The 22,445-nt window shown below is 38.7% G+C and overlaps 1 protein-coding gene across 1 annotated transcript; it reads right to left on the bottom strand.

Annotated features, from left to right (window-relative positions):
- Positions 1-10,643: 10,643 nt before the first annotated feature.
- LOC126252928 (probable small nuclear ribonucleoprotein G) lies at positions 10,644-21,412 on the bottom strand. The gene is made up of 4 exons (XM_049953923.1): positions 21,245-21,412; positions 20,935-20,957; positions 20,695-20,819; positions 10,644-10,963 (listed from the first exon to the last, which is right to left on the bottom strand). The coding sequence occupies exons 1-4, from the start codon at positions 21,274-21,276 to the stop codon at positions 10,913-10,915; spliced, it is 231 nt and encodes a 76-aa protein (XP_049809880.1). The 5' UTR covers positions 21,277-21,412; the 3' UTR covers positions 10,644-10,912.
- Positions 21,413-22,445: the final 1,033 nt, after the last annotated feature.

Here is a 22,445-nt window from a genome sequence, read left to right as displayed (position 1 = left end):
CAGCATAGCATGACAGAAAACGTAATATGTCAAAAACATTGACAGTGTTCAGAAGCAAAAATGTACACAGTCTATCACAATGCAGCAGCAAAAAAAGTAAAGTAGTCACGATGTTTAGCTATCATAAGGCAAAATGTTAAAGTCAACTGGTGTTTGTTATATCTTAAATATTTCATAGCACATACAAACAAAACAGGAAAACAATCATACATACATAAAAATGGAAAATATGCACGGTCTAGGGTGTATAACGACAAGAAATGTGATCTTTGTGTACAGCTTGTATGTTGTATAGTTAATAGAGGCGAGAATTGAAGACTTTAATAGAAAGAAAATTTGATAAAATTAATATATCACTAGATAGAATTGCATAATTATTCGTAAGACACGTAATTTCATCTGGAAAATATGCACTGTCTAATGTGTAAAGACAAGAAAAGCGACCTGCTAACCTTACCTTGCGAGGCACTTGCCAAGAAAAAATGCGATAATCATCAGTAAGTAGTCACATAAATATAATTGCATAAGTGGTCATAAAATGTGTAAGTTCATCTGGAAAAATATGCACGGTCTGATGTGTAACGACAAGAAAGGCGACCTGCTAACCTTACCTTGCCGGGCACTTGCCAAGAAAAAATGCGATAATTAGTAAGTAGTCACATACATATAATTGCATGAGTGGTCATAAAAAATAGGAAATGGCATTACAGTGTGATAAATCATAAAGTTTCTTCGTTCAATAAAAGGTTTGATGTTCGATATGTGGTCGTTCCCTTTGGTTTTTCTGGTTCTCAAAGTTTCGACGTGTACTACATTGGGGTGAGGAAGGCTGCGAATTCGATATGGACCTGCGTATAGAAGCTCAAATTTACTGCATCTACTCTTTCCTTTGTTGGATAAATAGTGTGTACGTACTAATATCTTCTGTCCAACGTGAAAGTCACGGCGTATACAAACCTGTTTTTGCTGTCGTCTCCGGCGCTCTGCGGTACGTTTGATGTTGTTAAGCGCAATGTCAATTATTTCATGGTGTCGTAGTCGACGAGATGTAGGAAATTCTTTAATTTTGTTAGGTGGTTCAACATTTTTCAGTATAACAGACGGAGATAGCATAGTAGATTCATTCGGTATGGAATTAATTACACCTTGGAATGAGAGTATGTGTGTGTGTACCAATCAATATGTTTTTTTATGGCAGTAAATTCTACACAGTTTACCAATTTCTTTCATTAATCGTTCACAAGCGTTCGAAGAAGCATGGTACCTGGATATATAGACCGGAGAAATGTTTCTAGCTCGTAACATACGTGTCCATATAGCAGATCGAAACTGATCCATTGTCGGAAATTACTTTCAACACATGCCCTACATGAAATAGAAAATGTTTTACAAATGCTTTCGAAACAGTTTTAGCAGTAGCTTTGCGAAACGGAATGAAAGTAACAAATTTCGAAGTGAGTTCAACAGTGGCAAAGAGGTAGCAAAAACCTCTATTAGCTCTGGGAATCGGACCAAAAATGTCTACAGCGGCCATGTGTCTCAATTTAACAGGTACAATGGAATGTAATGGAGGAATATGTGAAGTCGTATCTGATTTAGCTTTCTGGCAGATTTTACATGACGCTAAAACTCGTCGAATACGTTTCTCCATGTTGGTAAAATAACAGTTCTGTCTCAATATAAGAAAACATTTTCTGGCTCCGTAATGTGCATAACTTCAATGAGTATACCAGATTAATTTGTTAACAAGTTCGTCAGGAATGCATAATAACCAATTGTTGCTGTCAGGATGAGAGCGGCAAAACAATGTCATTGCGTACAGTGTAATGGTTTCTAATGGTAACATTATTCCTATCTTGCCAAAGGTGTTTAATCTCTTTCCATACGTTGTCTTTATTCTGCTCTTGTGCTATGTCTTGTAATGACGAAATGAAATTTTCAAATGCAACTTGTTGAATATACATGACGCTGAAATTTGCTTTGCAGAAGTTGGTTGCGGTGTCTTGCTGAGAGAACGGGATAGTGCATCTGCTACAATATTTTGTGTGCCGGGAATGTGAACAATTGTAAAATTAAATTCCTGTAGATAAAGTTTCCATCTACTTAATCTGTCGTGTGTAGAGTTAGCCGAAAGTAAAAATTGCATCGCTCTATGATCTGTGTAAACGGTAGTGTGTCTTCCATAAAGAAAATGCCGAAATCTGGTAAAAGCCCATACAACACACAATGTTTCAAGTTCTGTAACAGAACAATTTCGTTCAGCAGGCGACAGAATGCCACTTGCAAAAGCGATGCTCTCAATTACTGTACAACCAGCTTCAATTTCCTGAAAAATATGTACGCCTAAAGTGGTGTTAGAACTGTCGGTGGCAACGAAAAAAATTTCTAGTAAGATCTGGGTGCGATAAAAGTGGTGCATTCAACAAAGCTTGTTTCAGGTTCACAAATTCAGAATGTGCTTGCTTATCCCAGGACCAACTAGTGTTTTTACCTGTCATTGACATAATCTAGGGGTGTCTAAAGCACAGTAATGAATAAATTTACGAAAAAAGTTAATTAAACCCAAAAAACTGCGTAGTTGTTTCTTCGTCGTAGGAACAGTAATGTCACGTAAAGCTTGAAGTTTTTCCGGGTCAGGCGCAATGCCTTCTACTGAAATTACATGTCCAAGAAATTTATAGAAGTTTTACCAAAGTGCGATTTACTGTGATTAACTGTGAGTCCTTGTGCACGAAAAGTTTGCAACAGTCGTTCAAGAATCAGATTGTGTTCAGACCAGTTAGCTTCTGCAATAAGAATGTCGTCTACGTACGTTGTAATTCTGTCTAAGTTCTGTCGGAAGTATTGTATTCAAACTGCGAATAAATGCTGCTGAAGAAATAGTTAAACTGAATGGTAATTTACAAAATTGATAAGTCACCAAAACAGAAAAGCCGTGTACTTTCTGCAGTTCGGATGGAGCTGAATTTGCCAAAATCCCGATTTCAAATCTAATGTGGAATAAATAGCAGTACCATGAAATTTCTGTAGTTCTTCTAGTGTCTGTGGGCAATCTGTTTCATTAATAATGTCATTAATATGACGCGAATCAAGTACGAGGCGAAATGAACCATCTTTTTTCGTAACAATATGGAGCGTGTTTATGTACGGACTAACTGCCGGCTCAATAATTCCTTGGTGAAGCATAGCTTGCAATTCTTTCTTAACTTATTCTCTGTGAATACATGGAATGGGATAATGCTTCGCTTTAAATGGGTCGTGCTGTTTAACTTGAAATTCATACATAAAATCGGACATAGTACCGTGAACTTTGTCAAAAACTGGAGCTTGCTGTAAAAGAATTTTGTGTAGTTGCGTGCGTTCGTCGTCTGTATTTGCACTGCTCTGTTTAACTTTATCAGAAATCGCCTGTATAACGTCATACTCGGCTTCGTCTGGAGTATTATAGTTGTGTACGTACGTATCTGAACAATGTGGAATTACAGTCTATGTTACGTGATGCGGAAATGACCTCTGTACGATTGTTGTTCTACAGATAAAGAATGCTGAAATTCTAAAGCCAGTTTTACATTTTCATCCTTTAACATTAAATATGAGTTTTGAACGTCAGTAGTTGCGTCGTGTGGTACCAGAAAATCCGTACCTAAAATAACGTCCGTTGTCAATAAGGGAACAATCCAAAAATTTGAGTGAAATGCAATACAAAATGATAAATGTGTCCTTAATTTTACATCTACTCCTTTACTAGATACTGCTCCTTTTACTTTCGTTTTGCCTAATGTTAATGTAGGATAGGTATTCTCTTTGTTACACTCGTTGAAAGTTTCATTTATAACTGACATGGGTGATCCAGAATCGATTAATGCTGAAAATTTCGATGATCCAATTTTAATTTTGATGACAGGGTGTGAAATGTTTTTTGCACAACTGGTCTTTGCTGTAAAAGTGCCTCGGATGTCGCCAAAAGTAATAACATTTTCATGAACAACGTTCTGCGTGTCAAAATTAGTGCTTGCGTTGCTGCATGATGCGACCTGTATAGTATCTAGTCAAATTCTATCTGACGTGTTATTTTCAGGAGGATGATGTGGCATTTCTACTATTTGAACTGTTCTGTTATTTCTTCCAGACGTATTACGCTCTGGATGATACCTACTGGCTGGTTCATTCATGATATGTTGTTGCTGATGTTCTTGCTGCTGATAAGACCTACTGTTATTAAATGTACGCTGAAAATTGTGCTAATTGTTTTTACGTCTGTCGTGATAATCATTTCTATACGGTGCATTGCGATACGAATTGAAATAGTGTTTTCAGTACATACTGATTTCCTTGTTGCTGTGTGTTACTATTTGTTGGAGCTGACATACGCGTACGCGGCGAAACAAAGCCTGGTTGACCTTGTACATTACATTGTTGGTTAGGTATGCTAACCGGTTGGTTTTGTTGCTATTGCGAAGAAAAACCTCTATTATTACTAAAAATGTGGTTCCTATTGCTGATAATTTTACACATACTGATTAAAATTTTCTGATATTAAAGTTCTCGTGGTTGTCATTTCTTGAGCGTCTAATAAAAAATAGTCACTTTCGGGTAAAATTTGTCATATCGGGTTTTCTTTACTCATTTCTTAATCCTAGATAGAGCAATAGTTAAAGAGCTGTATTGATAGATATAAAGGATAGTAGAAGAGAAGGCAGCAGTGCAGAAAACTAAAGATGAAACAGCACTACTACAGCTCGGGGCCCTGTGCACGCTACGGCACATACTCATTAAAGCGTAATGAATCCCCTGAGGTCAATTACGCACTGCAAATAAATTTTAACTTTTGCGTTACAGGCAATGCCAGTCAAAAATCAAAAGTAAATTGTTGTATCCATACTAATTCTAGTTTCTGCATTACAGGTAATGGCGGTGAAGGTACAAAAATAAATCGACGTATCCAGTTCGATGCGTGTACCTGTGCTCTGTCATTTTCAAATACCTTAGATTTTTTTTTACACATACAAATTGCTTATAATCAACGTTCTCGTCACTGAATGTGTGAACAGGTTCACGATTACATAAGAATCTGTTTCTATCTTTTCGGATTTTAAGTCGCGTACACACTGTAAATTACCCAAATTATACTGACTGAGTGAGAAATGTTTGGAATGTGCCGTATGCTGTGATGTGTTATTAACTGAAACATTTTTCATTTCTGTTACTTTAACACGTTCCTCAATTCGGTTGTTCACATTTCTTATCGACTTCCGTATCCAGAGTGTGTGAAAGTTCTAGTGACTTTAAATTAAACTCGTCGCGTATCTGTGTTGCTTTTTCTGAACATTGTTCAGTGACTGCATTAATTTCATCTCTAAATGATTCTGTTGTGCCTGCATGTCTATTACCTAAGTCTTGTGCAACAGATCTAGTTTATTCACTATTGTTAGTAGCACAAGTCTTAGTATCCTCGCGTAATTGTTCTTTAGTATCATCACGTTGCATGGTAACAGCTGTAATCTGTTCACTAACTTGTTTGTTCTGTTCGTTAAGGTTGTGTTTTTCGTTCGTCAGTTTGAAACTTTCATTAATTAGTTCATTAAGTTGTTTGAAATTTTCATTACGTTGTTTGTAATAGTTATCTAGCATTTCATTCCGCTGTAGCAATACTGCCATAATTTGATCCAAAGTAATGTTACCTACTCTATTCTCTGTGCAGTTTGATGGTGTATCTGCTTTTGTCACGTTTTGTGTATCCATTAGGTCATTTTGTGATTCTTGAGAATGTTCGCCAATCGGATGTGCACTGTTAGTCCCTAAATCGGAATTAAATAAATTTGTCGTACTCTGATTACACTGTTCATTTTCATTAGAAAAATTTGTCTGTTCGTCACGTAAATCCTGCAAACCGGGTGTGTCAAGCTGGGCAGCGCTCATTGCAACAGAACGCCCCGTGTCATCAATTGTCGTTAAATTAACAGAGGACACAATCGAATTCGTTTGTTCATCACTAGGATAAAATTCATTACAAGTGGTCGGTACGCACTGATTGTCTGTAAATGGGGAACTGTCATTATTACACCGAGTGTTGCAAGTACTATCGGTCAAGTTATTTGAGTCGGCTATTTCACTCATTGTACATCGCGATGTACTGTTAACAGTTTTTCGCGGCATTTTTTACAAATCAAAATTATTTACAAATGAAACAAAGACAATGCAACAAACACAAATACAACAAAGAGCAACAAATTGCCAATGGTCTGTGAAAGAGTGACAAATTAGAAAATGCGTTGCGCCAGATGCAAACTACGTTTAAGTAAATAAGAGCAGATATATGACTACCTATCAGAAGATTCCCAAAGAAATACGATCCTGGAAGGGTCATCAAGTGTAACCTCCCCACAAAAATTAATAAATGGGAATTTGTGAAATGGAGCCAAATGTAACCTCCCAACAAAATGTTTAATAAAAAATGTGAAATGGAACCATGCGTAAACTCCCCACAAAATTGATAAATGAAAATTGGCCAAAAACCCACAATAATATCAATTAACTAATGAACCATGAACCAAATGTAACCTCTCAACAGAAATAATAATATCTGGTAAATTTTATAAGGACAGCAGCACTGACCTCCGGCCCTGTATTCTGAATAACAAAGCAAAAATTCTTACCTCAATAAAAACTACAACTATTTCTGCTCTTATTTATTGACACAGCTTCGTGCAATGCTGGCGTATATTTTTTTTTGATTCCATTGGAAAAATTCTTTAAATTGAAATGAATGCTTTTTCTTCAAAAGAGATACTTTATATTGTTAAAATTACTATTGGGACATTTTTTCTGAACAAATTAAATTACAATTAACATACATTATTAATTATGCACAAGGCTACTTCTTTACCTTCTACAACAATACTCATCCTCCAGAGTCCTGAGCAGAGCACACTGCCGACTCCCGCAGACTACTACCGTCCACTCGCTACTAAAGCCGACTGACTACAACTGTATCTGACTGACTACTACTGCAGACTGACTTCTACTGTCGACTCGCGCAGACTCACGACAAGCAACAACTAACAATAAACTACTCTCTGGTCAGAGATTCTGTCATGCCTCTCCCATCGCCGGCGAAGCATACACCTTACAAGTGTTACACAAATGTGAAGTAGGAATGAAAGAATTATTGAATAAATTGTTTTGTGATAATGACATCTAGACTCTTCTGGGAGGATGTATGTACTATTGATGTAGAAAGCAGTATAGAGGAGACCGAAAAGGATTTATTAGAGCAGAGGTATTTAGAAAGAGAGGTAGTTGAAAACAATCAATCATTGAAATTAAAATGAATGGGGTAAAGACAGGAGCTCTTTCAGCTTGTGTAAACCTGTACAACAGGAAGCATAAGTGTGATAAACATGAATTTAAAATATGTTTAATTGTTCCAGGATTGTTAAAGGATTTACTTTTAGGCACAGATTTTTGACCAGCTATCACACTAACCTAAACTTTAAAGAATGGTGCAGGGGTTGGAATTGATGTTATTGAATAATGTTATTTTCTTCTGCTATTACCAAGTCATTTTGGGGAACATTTATAAACTGTAACTAGAAAAGCATGTTTTCTGTTCTTGTGGGTAGATAAAGTTTGAAGTGACAATTTAAGTTAAATGGGTTTGCTGGCTCATTGTGTGGTTTTCATCAATATGGCATCACAGATTGTAAAACAGATGTGTAGTATCAATCTGTATAGTCATCTTGTCTATGTGAGCGCATTATGATGGTACACACTAATTAGCAGGAACATGGGCAGTACTTGCACTGTACCTGTTAAGAAGTGAGGTTGCATTTATCGTCGATGTGCGTTTTTGGTGGGTTATATTGCTGTTGCAACACAATTCTGAACATTCAGCTCTTAATAAATATTGTGTCAAGTGAGCGTAGGCATCTTCTTGTGGGGACACTAATCAGCTCGAGGAAGAAAACTGCGCAATGTATGTGGCAATGTAGTGAACCAATGTGACACAGTATTAGTCTCAGTTAGGGCGCTCAGCATATTGTTTATGTGGTTCCACTGGGGAGGGTATCTGTTGTCTGACATCATGGAATCCTACATTGCCAAGTTATTGTCCTATTTTGACAGCAAGAACATGTCCTATCCTATCCTGCAATGAATTCTGGGAACAGTATTTATCCTGTGACAACTGGGCCTCACTGCAAACCAAATGGGTACCTGGCAGTCACCATTTCTCACAGTGCATCCAGTAAGATGTATGTGCAAAAGCCTGCATGTGTGATTGTACTTAAGTATTTCATACAAGGAGTGTGAAATAAGTTATTTTTTAAATAATCAGGGACACACCTACTAAGGAGCATCTCAAACATTATCAGATTTCATTTATGGCGCATGCTGTACATGTGCAAGTAATATTAAGTATTGGAGTTTTAACTGTTTAGTCATTAGGTTTTCAGTTGATATCTTGTGTTCCTGATGCCTCTCACATGGTGACATTTTGCCACAAAAATCTCTGGTAGAATGTGGTGTAATGAGATGTATGCTGAGTACTGGAGGAGAGATTGGTGCTAATTGTATTACACTTACAGGTAAATTAAATTCTAACTAGGGATACGCGAGTTTGCAAACTTTATCTGGTGTTGGCTGCCATGCGGCAGTAATATGACCCGGCACAGTGAGCTTAAGATTTTGAATGAAGGGATTAAACGGCAGGAAATGAAAAGCACAAGAGAGTTAGGGGAGACAGGTGCACCTGTGCCTTCACAATTTCAGAACTTAGAAAATTCACAGGGATTTAAATTGAATTATCTCTTGGGTGAAGGGCATTGGCTTGGCATGAGTGGTTGTATACTGTGATGAACTCTTACAAATAGGAGTGCAGTATAGCTGAGGAAATTTTACTATTGTCAGAATTTGGACTTTTGTTTTGCAACTAGGTTAGCTGAATGTATTGGTGACTCTACCAAATAGTTCACTATTTTTAACAAATGTGCCCACTACAATTTTGTATGGCCATCATATTTGAGTATTCCATTTTTAAATAACATTTGTTATTGTGTTGACTACATTATTTGAGCTTCAGTTCCATTTACTCCCTCCATTTTATTTAATGGCTTTTATCAATTTCTTATGCACATTATGGGTTGACTGTGGGATCAGTGCTCACCTGCAAAACCATGTGATTAACAGCAGGTGCTGTGGCATTCTCCTACCCCTGAGACAGAAAAAGTAAGGGGAGTACCCACCCACAATCTATAAAATTAAATCTTGTTATAGAATTGTCACAACTGGATTCTCCGAAACACATTTTGCATTTAAATGAAATGTAACAAAGCGTCTACCAACAAATCTTTATAAGAAATACTACAAGATGTTAGGCATTCCTGTAGCACTATAAAGAGTTTTCTGTAAGGAAATTTGTGGCACCCTCTGAAATGAATCATGTCTCAGTTTTAAACTAAATAGAATTAAAATTCTAATAAAGGGCATGGGCTTCATTTTTGTCTTTCACCATTTTAAATGCTTTACACCAAGGTAAAAACTTCGTCCAAACCGAGGTTACCTTTACGTATTGTTCAACTCTCAACACAAAATGCATACCGTGTTCAAAAAATAATTTAGCACCTTTTCACTCAAGTTGAGGCAGCAGTATAGAGCCCCTCACATGAGAAACTCCACAAGCCCTTGAAATCTGAGAGCAGCAAGAGCCCCAGAGATTATTTTCTGCCAACCACTTACAATAACATGAAGGACTCTTTCCTCCTCCTCCTACTACTACTACTACTACTACTACTACTACTACTGTTAGCTGTGTGCAATTTAATATCAAACTTCTTTAGTGACAGAACAACGTAAATCTTATATTAGACAGCTTTCACAGGAAAATTGCTGGATGTTGTTGGTCATCTACTGGACCCCATTTTCAACATACTGAATATTTCACACCAGCAAGTGCATAATCACCTGCTTGCTCTCTTAAGTTACTTGCAAAGAGATGAATGGTCTAATGTGTGACAGGAAGCAGAATATATGAACAGTATGGTTGGAATGGTGTGTGTGTGTGTGTGTGTGTGTGTGTGTGTGTGTGTGTGTGTGAGAGAGAGAGAGAGAGAGAGAGAGAGAGAGAGAGAGAGAGAAGAAGAAGAAGAAATTGGATACATGAACAGTGATGGTGGAACACTTGAGAAACATTAACATATGAAGCAATTTAAACTTTTCACCAAATACATTTCTCACAAATGGCAGTGAACACAAATTCATTAATACCAGTTTTTGCAAATTTAATTACATTATTTTTCACTTACATTTACAAGAAGGAGTCTAACATTAGAAATGAGTGCTTCTATTAGCAGCTACAATCTTTTTGTTTTAGTATATGTTGTCAAAATATTTCACACCACTTTGCTTTTTGAAATTAATATATTTTTAATCTTCTTAATCACTCAGAAATGAGCTGTTAATATTTCAGGGTTTATTTAAGACCATCCTTGGTAAGGATGAACTGCAGCCAGAAACAGGTCACTCCAATGAATATAAACCAAAACATTGCATTATGAATGGTCTGATGTGCAGGGATACAGAAAAAGGATAATACAACGCTGATGCACCATTGGAGATTTTAAACTTTTAGAAAAATTCACAGCTGCTACTTTTATCATTTTGCTTTTTCATTTAACTTAAACACTTCAGTCACATTTTTCACAGACACTGAAAAGAGCATAGTTTACACACAATACTTCACAAGTAGGATTAATGACTATCTGTCGATACTTCTGTCATAATGACATGTCCACAAAATGAATATAATAATAAACAATAAGACAGCACAGAGTAATGTAAATTTGTTGTTGGAAAGGTACACTATTTACACCAGAACACTAATGCAATCATCCTGGTCCAAAATTCAGACACAGCTTCATATTCGATCCAGCGACTCCAACATCACAATACTGTTACCACGAATAACCTAGAACAATAATTTAAAACAGTGTTGCACAGAAAAAAAAACTGAAGTAAAATACATGATATAAGTACACTTACATGAAAATCAAACACACACTTCCTACTAGTTAATTAGTCTTATATGTTTGACAGTGGTTCTGCTGTTGCCTTCCAAGCTATGAAATAAGTACAGTCTTTAAGGTTTGAGTTTAAATGTGGATTGCACTCATTATTAAATGAATATTTTTAGTGTGGTGTCTTAGTACATGACAGCATTAAAATTTAACAACTCTGGCAGTGCACAAGCTGTATTAAAAAACTGAAGGGCAGTAACAGTAGTGCATCTGCACAAATTCATGAAAAATGACAGGAGTTAAAAACGACTAAGTCAGCCCCAACTGACATAAAAGAAGACAGCTAAAAACAGGCACCATGGAAAAAGGGCTAAATATGACACCACACAGAAATAGAGGTACAAAACTAAAAATCAAATGGCCTTCGCCATATTACTTTGGCAGATAAAAGTAAGCTGCGGTCGACAGCCCGCGCGTCATTTGCTACAATGGCTGAGAACTAAGACAGCAAACCCAAAAAGGGACATAAAAGGTTAAAAAATATGCCATTACTTATTCCCATGAAGGGAGGACCATTGGCAATGCCAAAGGGACAGCACCTCCCAACAGACAGCAACACTGAGATCACTGGAGGGAATATAGGTACTCATGGGCTGAGGTACAAGGATTGCAGCTTTGGCAGCAGCGTCAGCAGCCTTGTTTCCTGGCAGACTGACATGACCTGGAACCCACAGAAAGATCACACTGCTCCACCAAGAGTGAGGAGTTGACAGTTTTCCTGGACCCATTGAACTGAGGGACAGGATGGATGGTGTAGAGCACACGTAGACTTTGAAGGGCACTGATTGAGTCTGAGCAGAGGACACAACTGAGAAGGCTGTGTTGCTGGATGTACTCTGGTCTGATACAAGGCTAAGAGCTCGGTTGTAAATACTGACGAGTGTGCCGGAAGCCGATATCTAAAGACACAGGTGCTAATGACAGAGGCACACATGACCCCGCGATCAGTCCAAGAGCCATCAGTGTATACAAAGGTACTATCGCATAGTTCCATGTGAAGGTAGTAAAACGAAGGCGATAGACCAAGGGTGGAGTAGTGTCCTTAGGAAGCGAATGGAGGCCAAGGTTAACATTTGCCACTTTACGAAACCAAGGTGGTCAAGGGTTCCCACCCACCGGGAAAGGTGCAGGTAGTGTGAAGTTAAGAAACCATAGCAAGTGTCAAAAGTGGACTCCAGGAGGTAACAAAGAAGGGCAAGCCCCATAGTGAAGATCAAAGGAATCATCAAAGAAGGAGGCATGTGATGGGTGACCACGCATGGCAGATAAACGGCACGCGTACCTGCTGAGGAGAAAGTCACAGCAGTAGGACAAAAGTAGTTCAGCAGCTTCAGCATACAGACACTCAACCGGGCTGGTGTAAAAAGGCACCCATGGCCAAATGGATGCCACATTGGTGGATAGTGTTGAGACGGCCTAAGAGGCATGGGCATGCAGACACATCAATAAAGCATCTACAGTAGAGTTTCGAATGGACAAAGGATCGGGACAAATGAAGCAGGGTGGTTCGATCGCAACCCCAGGAAGTTCCAATGAGGACATGAATATTGAGGAACCGCGTACAGCAGGCTGCCAGGTAAGATATATGGGACAAAGAATATCCTATTGAGGATGACCCCAGGATTTTTGTAGTTTCAACGAATGGAAGGGCAACAGACCCAAATGTAAGGGCGGTGGACGAAACCACTTGTGTTGCCAGAAACTCATACAGACGGTTTTGTCAGTGGAAAAGCAAAAGCCACTGTCAATGCTCTAAGAGTAAAGACGATCAAGACACCGCTCAGTGAGACAGGTCCATGGAGAAATGCAATAGATGGCAAACTCATCAACAAACAGGGAGCCAGAGCAAGCAATTCTGCACCCTCGTGTGCATCCCTACCACAGGTTACACATTTGGCTGGGTGTCAAGATGTTCTAGTGTGACTGAAACGATGACACTAGTAGGAGCGCACCAGGTTCGAAATGTACGGCCAGACAGATAACTTCATAGCCTGCTTTGACCTTGGACGGCAGCACCACTCTATCAAGGGTGAGGAAAAGAGTGTGGGTGGGCACCAAGGAGGAATCTACCTTTTTCATTACACAATTGACACCAATGACACCCTGATCAGAGAGGTAAGATTGGATTTCAGCCTCAGTTTAGACAGTAATAGCCTGGTGTGAATTACACCACAGGAAGAATTCAAAGTTCTATGGGCCTCAACACGAACAGGATAGCTGTGGAGAATTGAGGCAGCGAGCAGTTGTTGTGCTTAAGAATCAAAATCAGTCTCCAAAAACAAAGTGCCATTCTGTAAACGAGCAGGATTTCACAGGGCCAGCAATTGCATCAACACCTTTCTGAATAATGAACAGATTTACCATGGCAAATGACTGACCATCTTCAGTACGTGAGACCATGAGAAACTGTGGTGCAGTGGGAAGGGTTTTCGAATCATTAGACTTATTACATTTACACTTCGTAGATGTCGATTGAGAAGATGATTGACTCATTGTGAGAAAATCCCCCATAATTGCCAGCGCCTCCAATGGCGCGCTCCTTCCAACTGGGGACTCCCTCCACAAGGGAGCGCAACTGCCTTAGGCGATTGTTAACACCTCAAATCACACCTCCCGAACACCTGACAGAGAGACCAATTGGCAATTTGGGAAGGTTGCAGCTCAGGCAATCACTCCTACTTGAGCCTGGCCTGTACCAGGGCATATGTGCGAACCCTACTGTCGACCTGGGGCTGGGAATTACGCATTACCCAGTCACCTGTTGCGCGTCAGACGCATGGGCCGGCCTTCAGGAGTGCACAGGGAGGAGGAAGAAAAAGAGGAACCTCATATGCCGAAGTGGAAGAACGAGAGAAGGGAAACTAAGAAAGGAAAACAGAGCGAAAAACAAAGGCGAGACTGTCCTTACGTCAGTGACAGACAATGCAGAACATTCCCAATAACATCCTAGACACGTTCCCCAAGGGAGGGGAAAAAGAATAGCAATAGGATAGACATGCAGCACAGAAGGGAAAAACACTGCAAAGGCTGGGGCCCCAAGGTAGCCATGCATGAACCCGCCAAAGAGTGGCGGGGCCCCCTGGGGAGGGGGAGTCTATTTCATGTAAACACAGCCTACACCATTGTGGAGCCACCACCATCTTGCACAGCACCTTGTTGACAACTTGTGACCATGCCTTTGTAGAGGGCCAGTGCCACACACTTACAAACTGAAACCAGGATTCACCTGACCAGGCCACACATATAGGGTTCAACAGATACGGTCACGAGCCCAGGAGAGGTGCTGTAGGCAGTGTCTTGCTGTTAGCAAAGGCACTCTCACATCTGTCGGTTACAGTCAAAGCCCATTTCTGCCACATTTCACCACACTGCCCTAACAGATAGGTCCATTGTATGTCCCACATTTATTTCGGCTGTTATTTCATGAAATGTTGCTTGCTTATTAGCACTGACAACTCTACGCAAAAGCTGCTGCTCTGTCATTAAATGAATACCATCAGCCACTTTGCTGTCCATGGTAAGGTAATGCCAGAAATCTGGTATTCTCAGCACACTCTTTTAACTGTGGATCTCTGAATATTGAATTCCCTAATGATTTTTGAAATGGAATGCTACATGCACCTAGCTACAACTACCATTCCGCTTTCAAAGTCTAAATTCCTGCCGGGCCTTAATCATGCCAGAAACGTTCCAACATGAATCACATTAGCACAAATAACAGCTTCAACAATGCACTGCTGTTTTATACCTTGTGTATGCAGCACTACTGCCATCTGTACATGTGCATATTGCTAGCACCTCAGTGTATCTACGGTTTACTGATTCATATTATCATACCTTTAAAATTTAGTAACCCATACGCTAAATAAACTGGCAAAAAGCTCCCCTTCTTACAGTGTATCAATCATTTTAGAGAGTGAATGTACCACACCGGAGGTGTCTTTGAATTATCTACTCTTTGTCACAATGTGCAACCTATTAGAAATAAAGTACTCCACCTTGAAACTTAACACTTTTGAACAGCATAGTGGTATGCAACACAGAGTATGGTAAGAAACACTGGAATACAGCAGAAGTGCTGTCATCATATAGAGTGAATGACAAAGTTGCCATGGGAAACTATGTTAAAGGATGGAAGGACGGGGGATTATGCCATATTGTATCAGAGGTGGAACATATTTTAAACCCAGAGAAGATCTGATTACAATGCAGATACACAGTTTGAATCTGTAGCTCTTGAACTAACAAGGCTACACATTCGTAAGAAGTTTATCATTCAGAGTGTGTGTGTGTGTGTGTGTGTGTGTGTGTGTGTGTGTGTGTGTGTGTGTGTGGGAGGGGGGGCGGCGGCAAGGGGGGGGGGATGATTGTAATATGAACACTTTCTTTAAAAAATGAACTTAGGCCTTAGAAAAATTTCCAGCCCTCAAAAGTAACATAATAATACAGACATGAATATTAACAGGTGTTAAAACTTAAACTTCAACGTACTTGGCGGCTCACGCATGCTCGCCCAGACGCGGGAGATTGCTGCATTGCCAGTTGCAAATGATTCACACGCCAAGAGAAGCAGCGCCATAGTATAGTATAGTTTGCAAACTTACGTTTAGGGGGGGAGCGTACAGTTTGTGAAGTAAAGCCACCACGGCTGCATTAACCCTTTCGCTGCTACAGAGACGTGCTTCCTGCATTCCGCGCGTGCGCGATTTTGTCATCACTGCACTCCTCACCTGTGCTGACACGGTGTTCCGACTGCTTTGACACACTTATTTGATTTCACAAAAACTATTTGGTCCAAAAATTTGATTTTTACACATCTTCTTGACTGATACCTTCCCCCATAAATAATTTTGTTTCGATGTTCAACACAGTTATTGTGCAGCATTAAATGTAGTAAACCATTGCATGAAACTTTGAAGAGCTTGCAGAGGTAAAAGTCCATAGCCTATACTTTCCATATGGTTGATTTTAGTTGCCACAATGTTGAGAATGTAATGTGGACAAGATACCTAAATTTCATATAAAATTTACTGTATAACAATATCTCATTTAAGTACCAGATAGGTGTCATATGTAATATTGAGAAATATTCTGTCTTTCGCGACTGTAATAAAAGTTTTATTTATACCAGAGACATTTCACTTTTTTCTAAAACGTTCTGATTAAAACAAAGTTGGCGAAGTACACAAAACTGGACGTAATAAGACAGACACTAAAATATATTGTCAGTGAGGCGCAGTGCGCAAACAATTTGTGTTTGTCACAATGGACAGCAAATACTTGCCAAAACATACATCAGTCGACGAAAACATTGAATATGATGATGTTGCCAAAGCAGAGAGGCAAAGAATTGCATCAGACAATGAAGTAGCTCGGCAAAGTACAAGCCGAAATTCTGCTCTAAATAATACTTTTATTACTGTCGCAAAAGAATATATCTCAATATGAATAGAGAAACAGCGACTGCGGAAGAGAAGATATACAAACAAAACAGTTAACATGAATATTGTGTGTGTGCCTTTTCATTGTTTTTAATTACGGTGAAAAGAAATATTGGAGGACAAAATTAGAAAAACCGAAAACTTATGATTATAATGAAGAGAAAGCACTAGAAATTTCAAAAAATTACATTCAAACGAAGAAAACTCACGAAGACACTTCGAAATTGTCTTAAAAAAGAAAACACTAAGCACCGAACAAGGTCTGAACTGAGAACCTTTCGCTTAGCAGTCAAACACCTTAACCATTACGCTAACACAGCTTGTCCTTCAACAGAATTCCTGGAGGACTCTAAAATATCACACAAAATACCGACAAACACTGTTGGTATGACTATGAATTACTCACGTTTCGTCGAAGTACAATAGGAAATAAACAATTACCGCTGTGCTATATTGCGAAAAAGCAGATCGTGATAATGATACAAACACCTTTCCTTGCTATCGCTTGAATTAGGAGGCTTATTGCTTGTCTGGTTTAATTAAGTAATAGAATATGAAGCAATTGTTATAAAGAATGCTTTTCCCAAACTTTCTATAAAAGTCTGCCATCAAGACATTGCTTTTGTTCAATTACTTTATTTATGACTGAACGTTTCTAAAACTGAAGCCACTCGTCCGTGCTCTGCACTGCAGTCGAGCTCTGGCAACGTCGTTGCCTGTTCATTGGCTGACTGTTTTGCGACGTCAGATGTGCAGAACGAACCTAAACTCGGCTGCCGTCACATGACGCACACTATAGTGTATGAAAATTTCAGCCCAAGTTTTAGACCAGGGAAGTCTCGACAGGGAGAGTTTTATTTATTTCTATGCTTATCTGAACATTACTGCTAGGTAATAAAGCTACAGACAGCGTTAGTAAAATCCATGAACTGCAGGCCAACAAAAAGATCTTTTTGAAAACTAAAATGCATACTTTTGTTAGGGCACTTGTAAATCAAAGCTGGTACAAAATGTTTATTGAAAACAATGGAGATACTTAATTCTACACAATGCTTAATTTCCGGCAACAGCAGCAGCCACGGAAAAAAAGGGATGGATAACTGCGGGTATTCGGAAATCTTCCTTGATACAATTTTCTCAGTTCATTACAAAAGCCCAACACTAATACATAGTTCCTAGATCACGGACACATACAAAATGGCGGATTATTGCTTGCTGAAAAATAAATACACTGGGCAGAAAATAAAAGCAAAGTAGTATGGGATATCACAAAACGCGAAAATGGAAAAGGCAGGGAGGTATAACATACAAATCAAAGAAGGGGGCAGAAAAATAGAAAACTTTGTAAATGATTTTCTACAGTACTACAGAGAAGCTGAAAAGAAATTTCCCTGAACCACATGTAATACCACAATGACTTACACAGAAAGTGCAGTGATGTTTTCCACAACAGAGCTTGAAATCAGGCAGACAATGCAGAACTTATAGCACAGAGGCACTGGATATTGAAACTGAAGTGGCAGCATCACACTTATTTCCACTCCATTGTTACTAATGTGTGGTAACTTTGAAAGATTTGCATGTGGGTCTCGCCATGTCAAATCATACGGGTCAGGGCACCCATGTATAGAGGCATCATGTTAAAACTTTGCATACATGTTTTATACATGACATGAACTTTGGCCAATTTTTATAATAATCTCAATTATATTCATAGTAATGAAATGTGCTGCACAACTGATTTGAAAACTAATGGACCACAGTTTCCATGTAAATTATTCTAAAATTATGGAACATGCAGTGAACATTCGTCATAAACTGAGGTTTAGGATACGCTAAAAATTATTGGAAAGTGAATACATATCTGCTTTTCTAATTAATTGATTTTTAAAAAGAAAAACCCAATTTTTCAATGTTCCCTACCAAAATTTAACAGTTCCCCCCCCCCCTCACATTTCACAAACGGCACAAATCTTTCAGAAAAACTGAAGATTGAGAAATGACAGGATGTAATACTTCATTTAGAAGACTGAAAAGGTGACAAGCAGAACCTCTGTTTCTAACAGAGACATACAGCAGCAAACAGAAGAGTTTCATCAGACCTAAATTTTGTCTTAATAGGATAAATTTAAAAATTAAAGTATAATATGAAATGCTTGGGGAACGATAATGATACGCTGCAAAATGTTAATATGTTCAGGAGAGTGCACTGTAAGTTGTCATTGCCTGTCTTGGTATATACACCAAAAATCATGTAGGCCTATGTCAAAAGTGTGGCTTGTCACTATGTAGCTCCAAGTCCTTCATACACATTGTTCAGCCATGTCATTCACCAGAACCTAATAACTGCAAGCAGACAGCCTCAGCTGTAGACTGGATTATCACTTTTACAATACAACCACAAACTACTTAACACTGATCCATAATGTGTCTCATTGCACATTCATTTTACTCTTAAGTAAAGACCATTTCACTTCCACAAATTTACAAGAAACATGACAGACTATAAGTACATCTTGTCATTGTGTTGATGTCTACCTGACAAAATGTGGGAGAATGGAATGTTACAAGCATCATTTTCAGACCAGTAAAAGGAGAATGATGGCCCATGTGGATGCATAAATCTAACTGTTGCATTGCTTTCATCATTCACTTTCAAAACAATACCTAGCTACGAAAAGGAATCTTACACACAAGCAACATAGCAATTAGCATGCATATGAACCCCTGGCATTAACACTTCACTTTGACAGAAATCAAAAACACATGCTGGTATTATAGCTTAAGTGTTTGGCTCCAATCTGAGTTGGTGAAAGTGCCAAGAACTGACATGTTAATCTAGTTTCAGGAACAGTTCTTGCAGATTAAAAACATGCTCAAACAACTGCAAACTTTGGCTAGCTCCTGGTTTGAAATAAAGAAAACACTTGTTTCACATTTTCTTGAAAAAATAAATAAATAAATAAAAAATGAAAAACTTGCACATTACAAAGTATCCGTCCATGAAACGGTCTCTTAGTTCCTTTGCTTGTAATGTCATGTCATACAAACCACACACATGAAATGGTCCAACTCATCACATTTTACGTAGTTATAGTCTTAATAAATATATATGTTTAGAACATAAGTACACTTGACCTAATGGCAAAGATACAGCACTCCTGCATCATAATAGTAGCTCCTGCTCTTATTTAGTCAGCTCAGACATAGCTGTCAGGGAAACATAACATTCATCTGCAATAGAACATCTCTGAAAACATTCTCTACTGGAGCAATCTTACATAATTTCACCTAGAAAAGATGGAAATATTTTAGTCTTAATTTAGTAAAATAATATTTTAGTAATTTTTTTCTTGATTTAATTATTTCATTCTAGGGTGCTGCATGGTCACTGATCCTTCGGACATGTCCGAAAGGACAGATACCATCTTCATATAGTTAAGGGTAACAGGCCATTGACCTCCTCCTCCTGCGTGGATGCACACGTATTACTCAAACTCTTAGGGGACTCAGTAAGATTGTCTGCCACGAGTGATTAGTGTATTGTGCAGTTGCACTACGGATGTAGTGTGTAGACACTAAGTTGGGAATGTGGGTCTCACGGGGAGCGAGCAAGGGATAAGTCCCTGGAGTCGCACTATCCTGTTCCCTCGGTGGCTCGGATGGATAGTGTATCTGCCATGTAAGCAGAAGATCCCGGGTTCGAGTCCCAGTTGGAGCACACATTTTCAACTGTCCCCTTTACTACTACTACTACTACTACTATTGACAAGTGCCTACTGTTGGTAAGATATTTTCTTCCAGTGAAACAGTTTCACGACAAGAAAATATTTCCAATATTTTCAGAATATAGAACATATCATTACTGTTTATATTTCATTTGTCTTTAAATTTTTATTACACACCGAAGCACTAAAGAAACTGGTAGAGGCATGCATATTCAAATACAGAGATGTGTAAACAGAATATAGCACTACGATCGGCAACGCCTATATAAGAAAACAAGAATCTGGCACAAATCGTTAGACCAGTAACTGCTGTTACAATCTCACGTTGTCAAAATTTAAGCGAGATTGAAAGTGGTGTTATAGCGTTAGATCATACTCGAGTGTAAATCATATCTAAACAAATCAAAACTAACATTTATATGCACTTAACTATAAAATTACAACTGTACTTACCACCATGCCAATATTGTTCTTCGTTCCATCCTTGCATTCTTCAATAGTCTCGTCAACGACTAAATTCATGAACGGGTCAAATCCACGTAGAATACCCGTAACAAGACGTCCGCCATTTAGTTTTACTGTACAAGAATACTAACATTAGATCTAAAAATGATTCTGTATGGAAGATAACTTAAGAAGCTTTTACACCTTCTGGCTTTGATTGCACAGCTCTTATACTCAAGTAATACTTACACGACAACTTCTTGTCCATGAACCTGGGGAGAGGGAAAGTATTGAAATGTTAAAATTTTTGACAAACTTTTCCATTCTTAGTTCTACAAACAAAGTATTCGCTACTTAAATTTCACAACGGTTACGGAAGGTTAATTTCATTCTTACAAACGGGAGTTTCAACATTTCTTTTTGGGTATTTGTTATTGAAAAACTTCATACCCTGATCAACTTGAACCGAGTCTCAAGTTGAGAAAGAATGCACTTCAATGGATCACATACCCACATTACCTTACCGGCTTCTTCTAACAAAATAGTTTCAAGTACTTACTTCTTCAGTTCTGGGGGATGTGCTTTACTCATATTGCAAGAACACTTTCTTTAATGGAACGTTAGTTCACTACTCAAACTGTAAACACTAGACTCTTGTACTTCCCACGCCTGAGTAACTACTCAATAACTTGCGACTAGCGTGAACCAAACAAAAATGGAAGATACACCACTGTAACTTCTTTGAGTGAATCCATTATGTCAGAGATGCCCCTACCACGAGGTTCACAGCGCTTTCACGTGCAACGAAAACTTGTACCGACATTCGTTCACCCTACCAACGCTACCGGTGGCCAGCGTTTCCACATGTGCAGTCGTAATTCTAGAGGCATAGTTTTCAGGATGTCATGAGCCTAACGAATCCGTGCAGGGAGATATGTAGTAATGTAGCTTTTAAACTCTAGTGCTTACAGAAAAGTTATCGAAGCAAAAACTAGGTACTAATATAGGTTTAAATCATCCGTGAAGTTCAAATACTCTAATAAAGATGGGGTAAAAGTAACATTCGAAAATCCCTTTCGAATAAGTAAAACTAATTTGGAATTTCTTTCGATTTGTGTTTCTTTCTCCCTCGTGAAGCCTAGGGCACAAACTTTTTATTTATAATAAAATCTCACACACTTTTGAGTGCTATTGCCTATCAATGTTCTAAACTTTGGAGTACAATTGGCGATATTTTGGCTTTATGATCACTATGTAACCCGAGGGCTTTGAATGTCAAGCTTGTCGCCGTCTGTTGCTAGACTTACGAACTTAATACGTATGCTGTGTTCTAACACAGTGTGAACAAATATGAAATGTAATGCAGTATCTCGAGACAGCGTTTTATTTAGAACAATCGTGCACTTCATACGTAGAACAATTACACTAACACACAGGGAAGTCGATACATAATTAGCTAACATAAAGCGAAAACCGTCAAGTTTGTTCGGTAACTAATTTAGAATTAGTACACAGGAATTAATAGTCACAGAACTTCGCACTGCAGCAAGGAGAAACCTGTTAAAATGCTCCTGGTGGCCAATGCGTGCATCCTGTCGACAATTCGTCAAGCAAATGAGCTGTCCACCTGACATCGCTGTGGTCTGCTGCGTGTCGTTACAGCAGCCCCTCGGGGAAAGCGGTGCGTCGTTCTGGAATCACGCCGGAAAATGTATGTGCCGCCTGGAACGAGTATGGCGTTGTGGTTGAGCCAACGATTG

This window comes from Schistocerca nitens, chromosome 4 (genome assembly GCF_023898315.1).
Source record: "Schistocerca nitens isolate TAMUIC-IGC-003100 chromosome 4, iqSchNite1.1, whole genome shotgun sequence".
Lineage (NCBI taxonomy): Eukaryota > Metazoa > Arthropoda > Insecta > Orthoptera > Acrididae > Schistocerca > Schistocerca nitens.
Note: the sequence above shows the minus strand (reverse complement) of the source record. Positions and strands in the feature narration are given on the sequence as shown.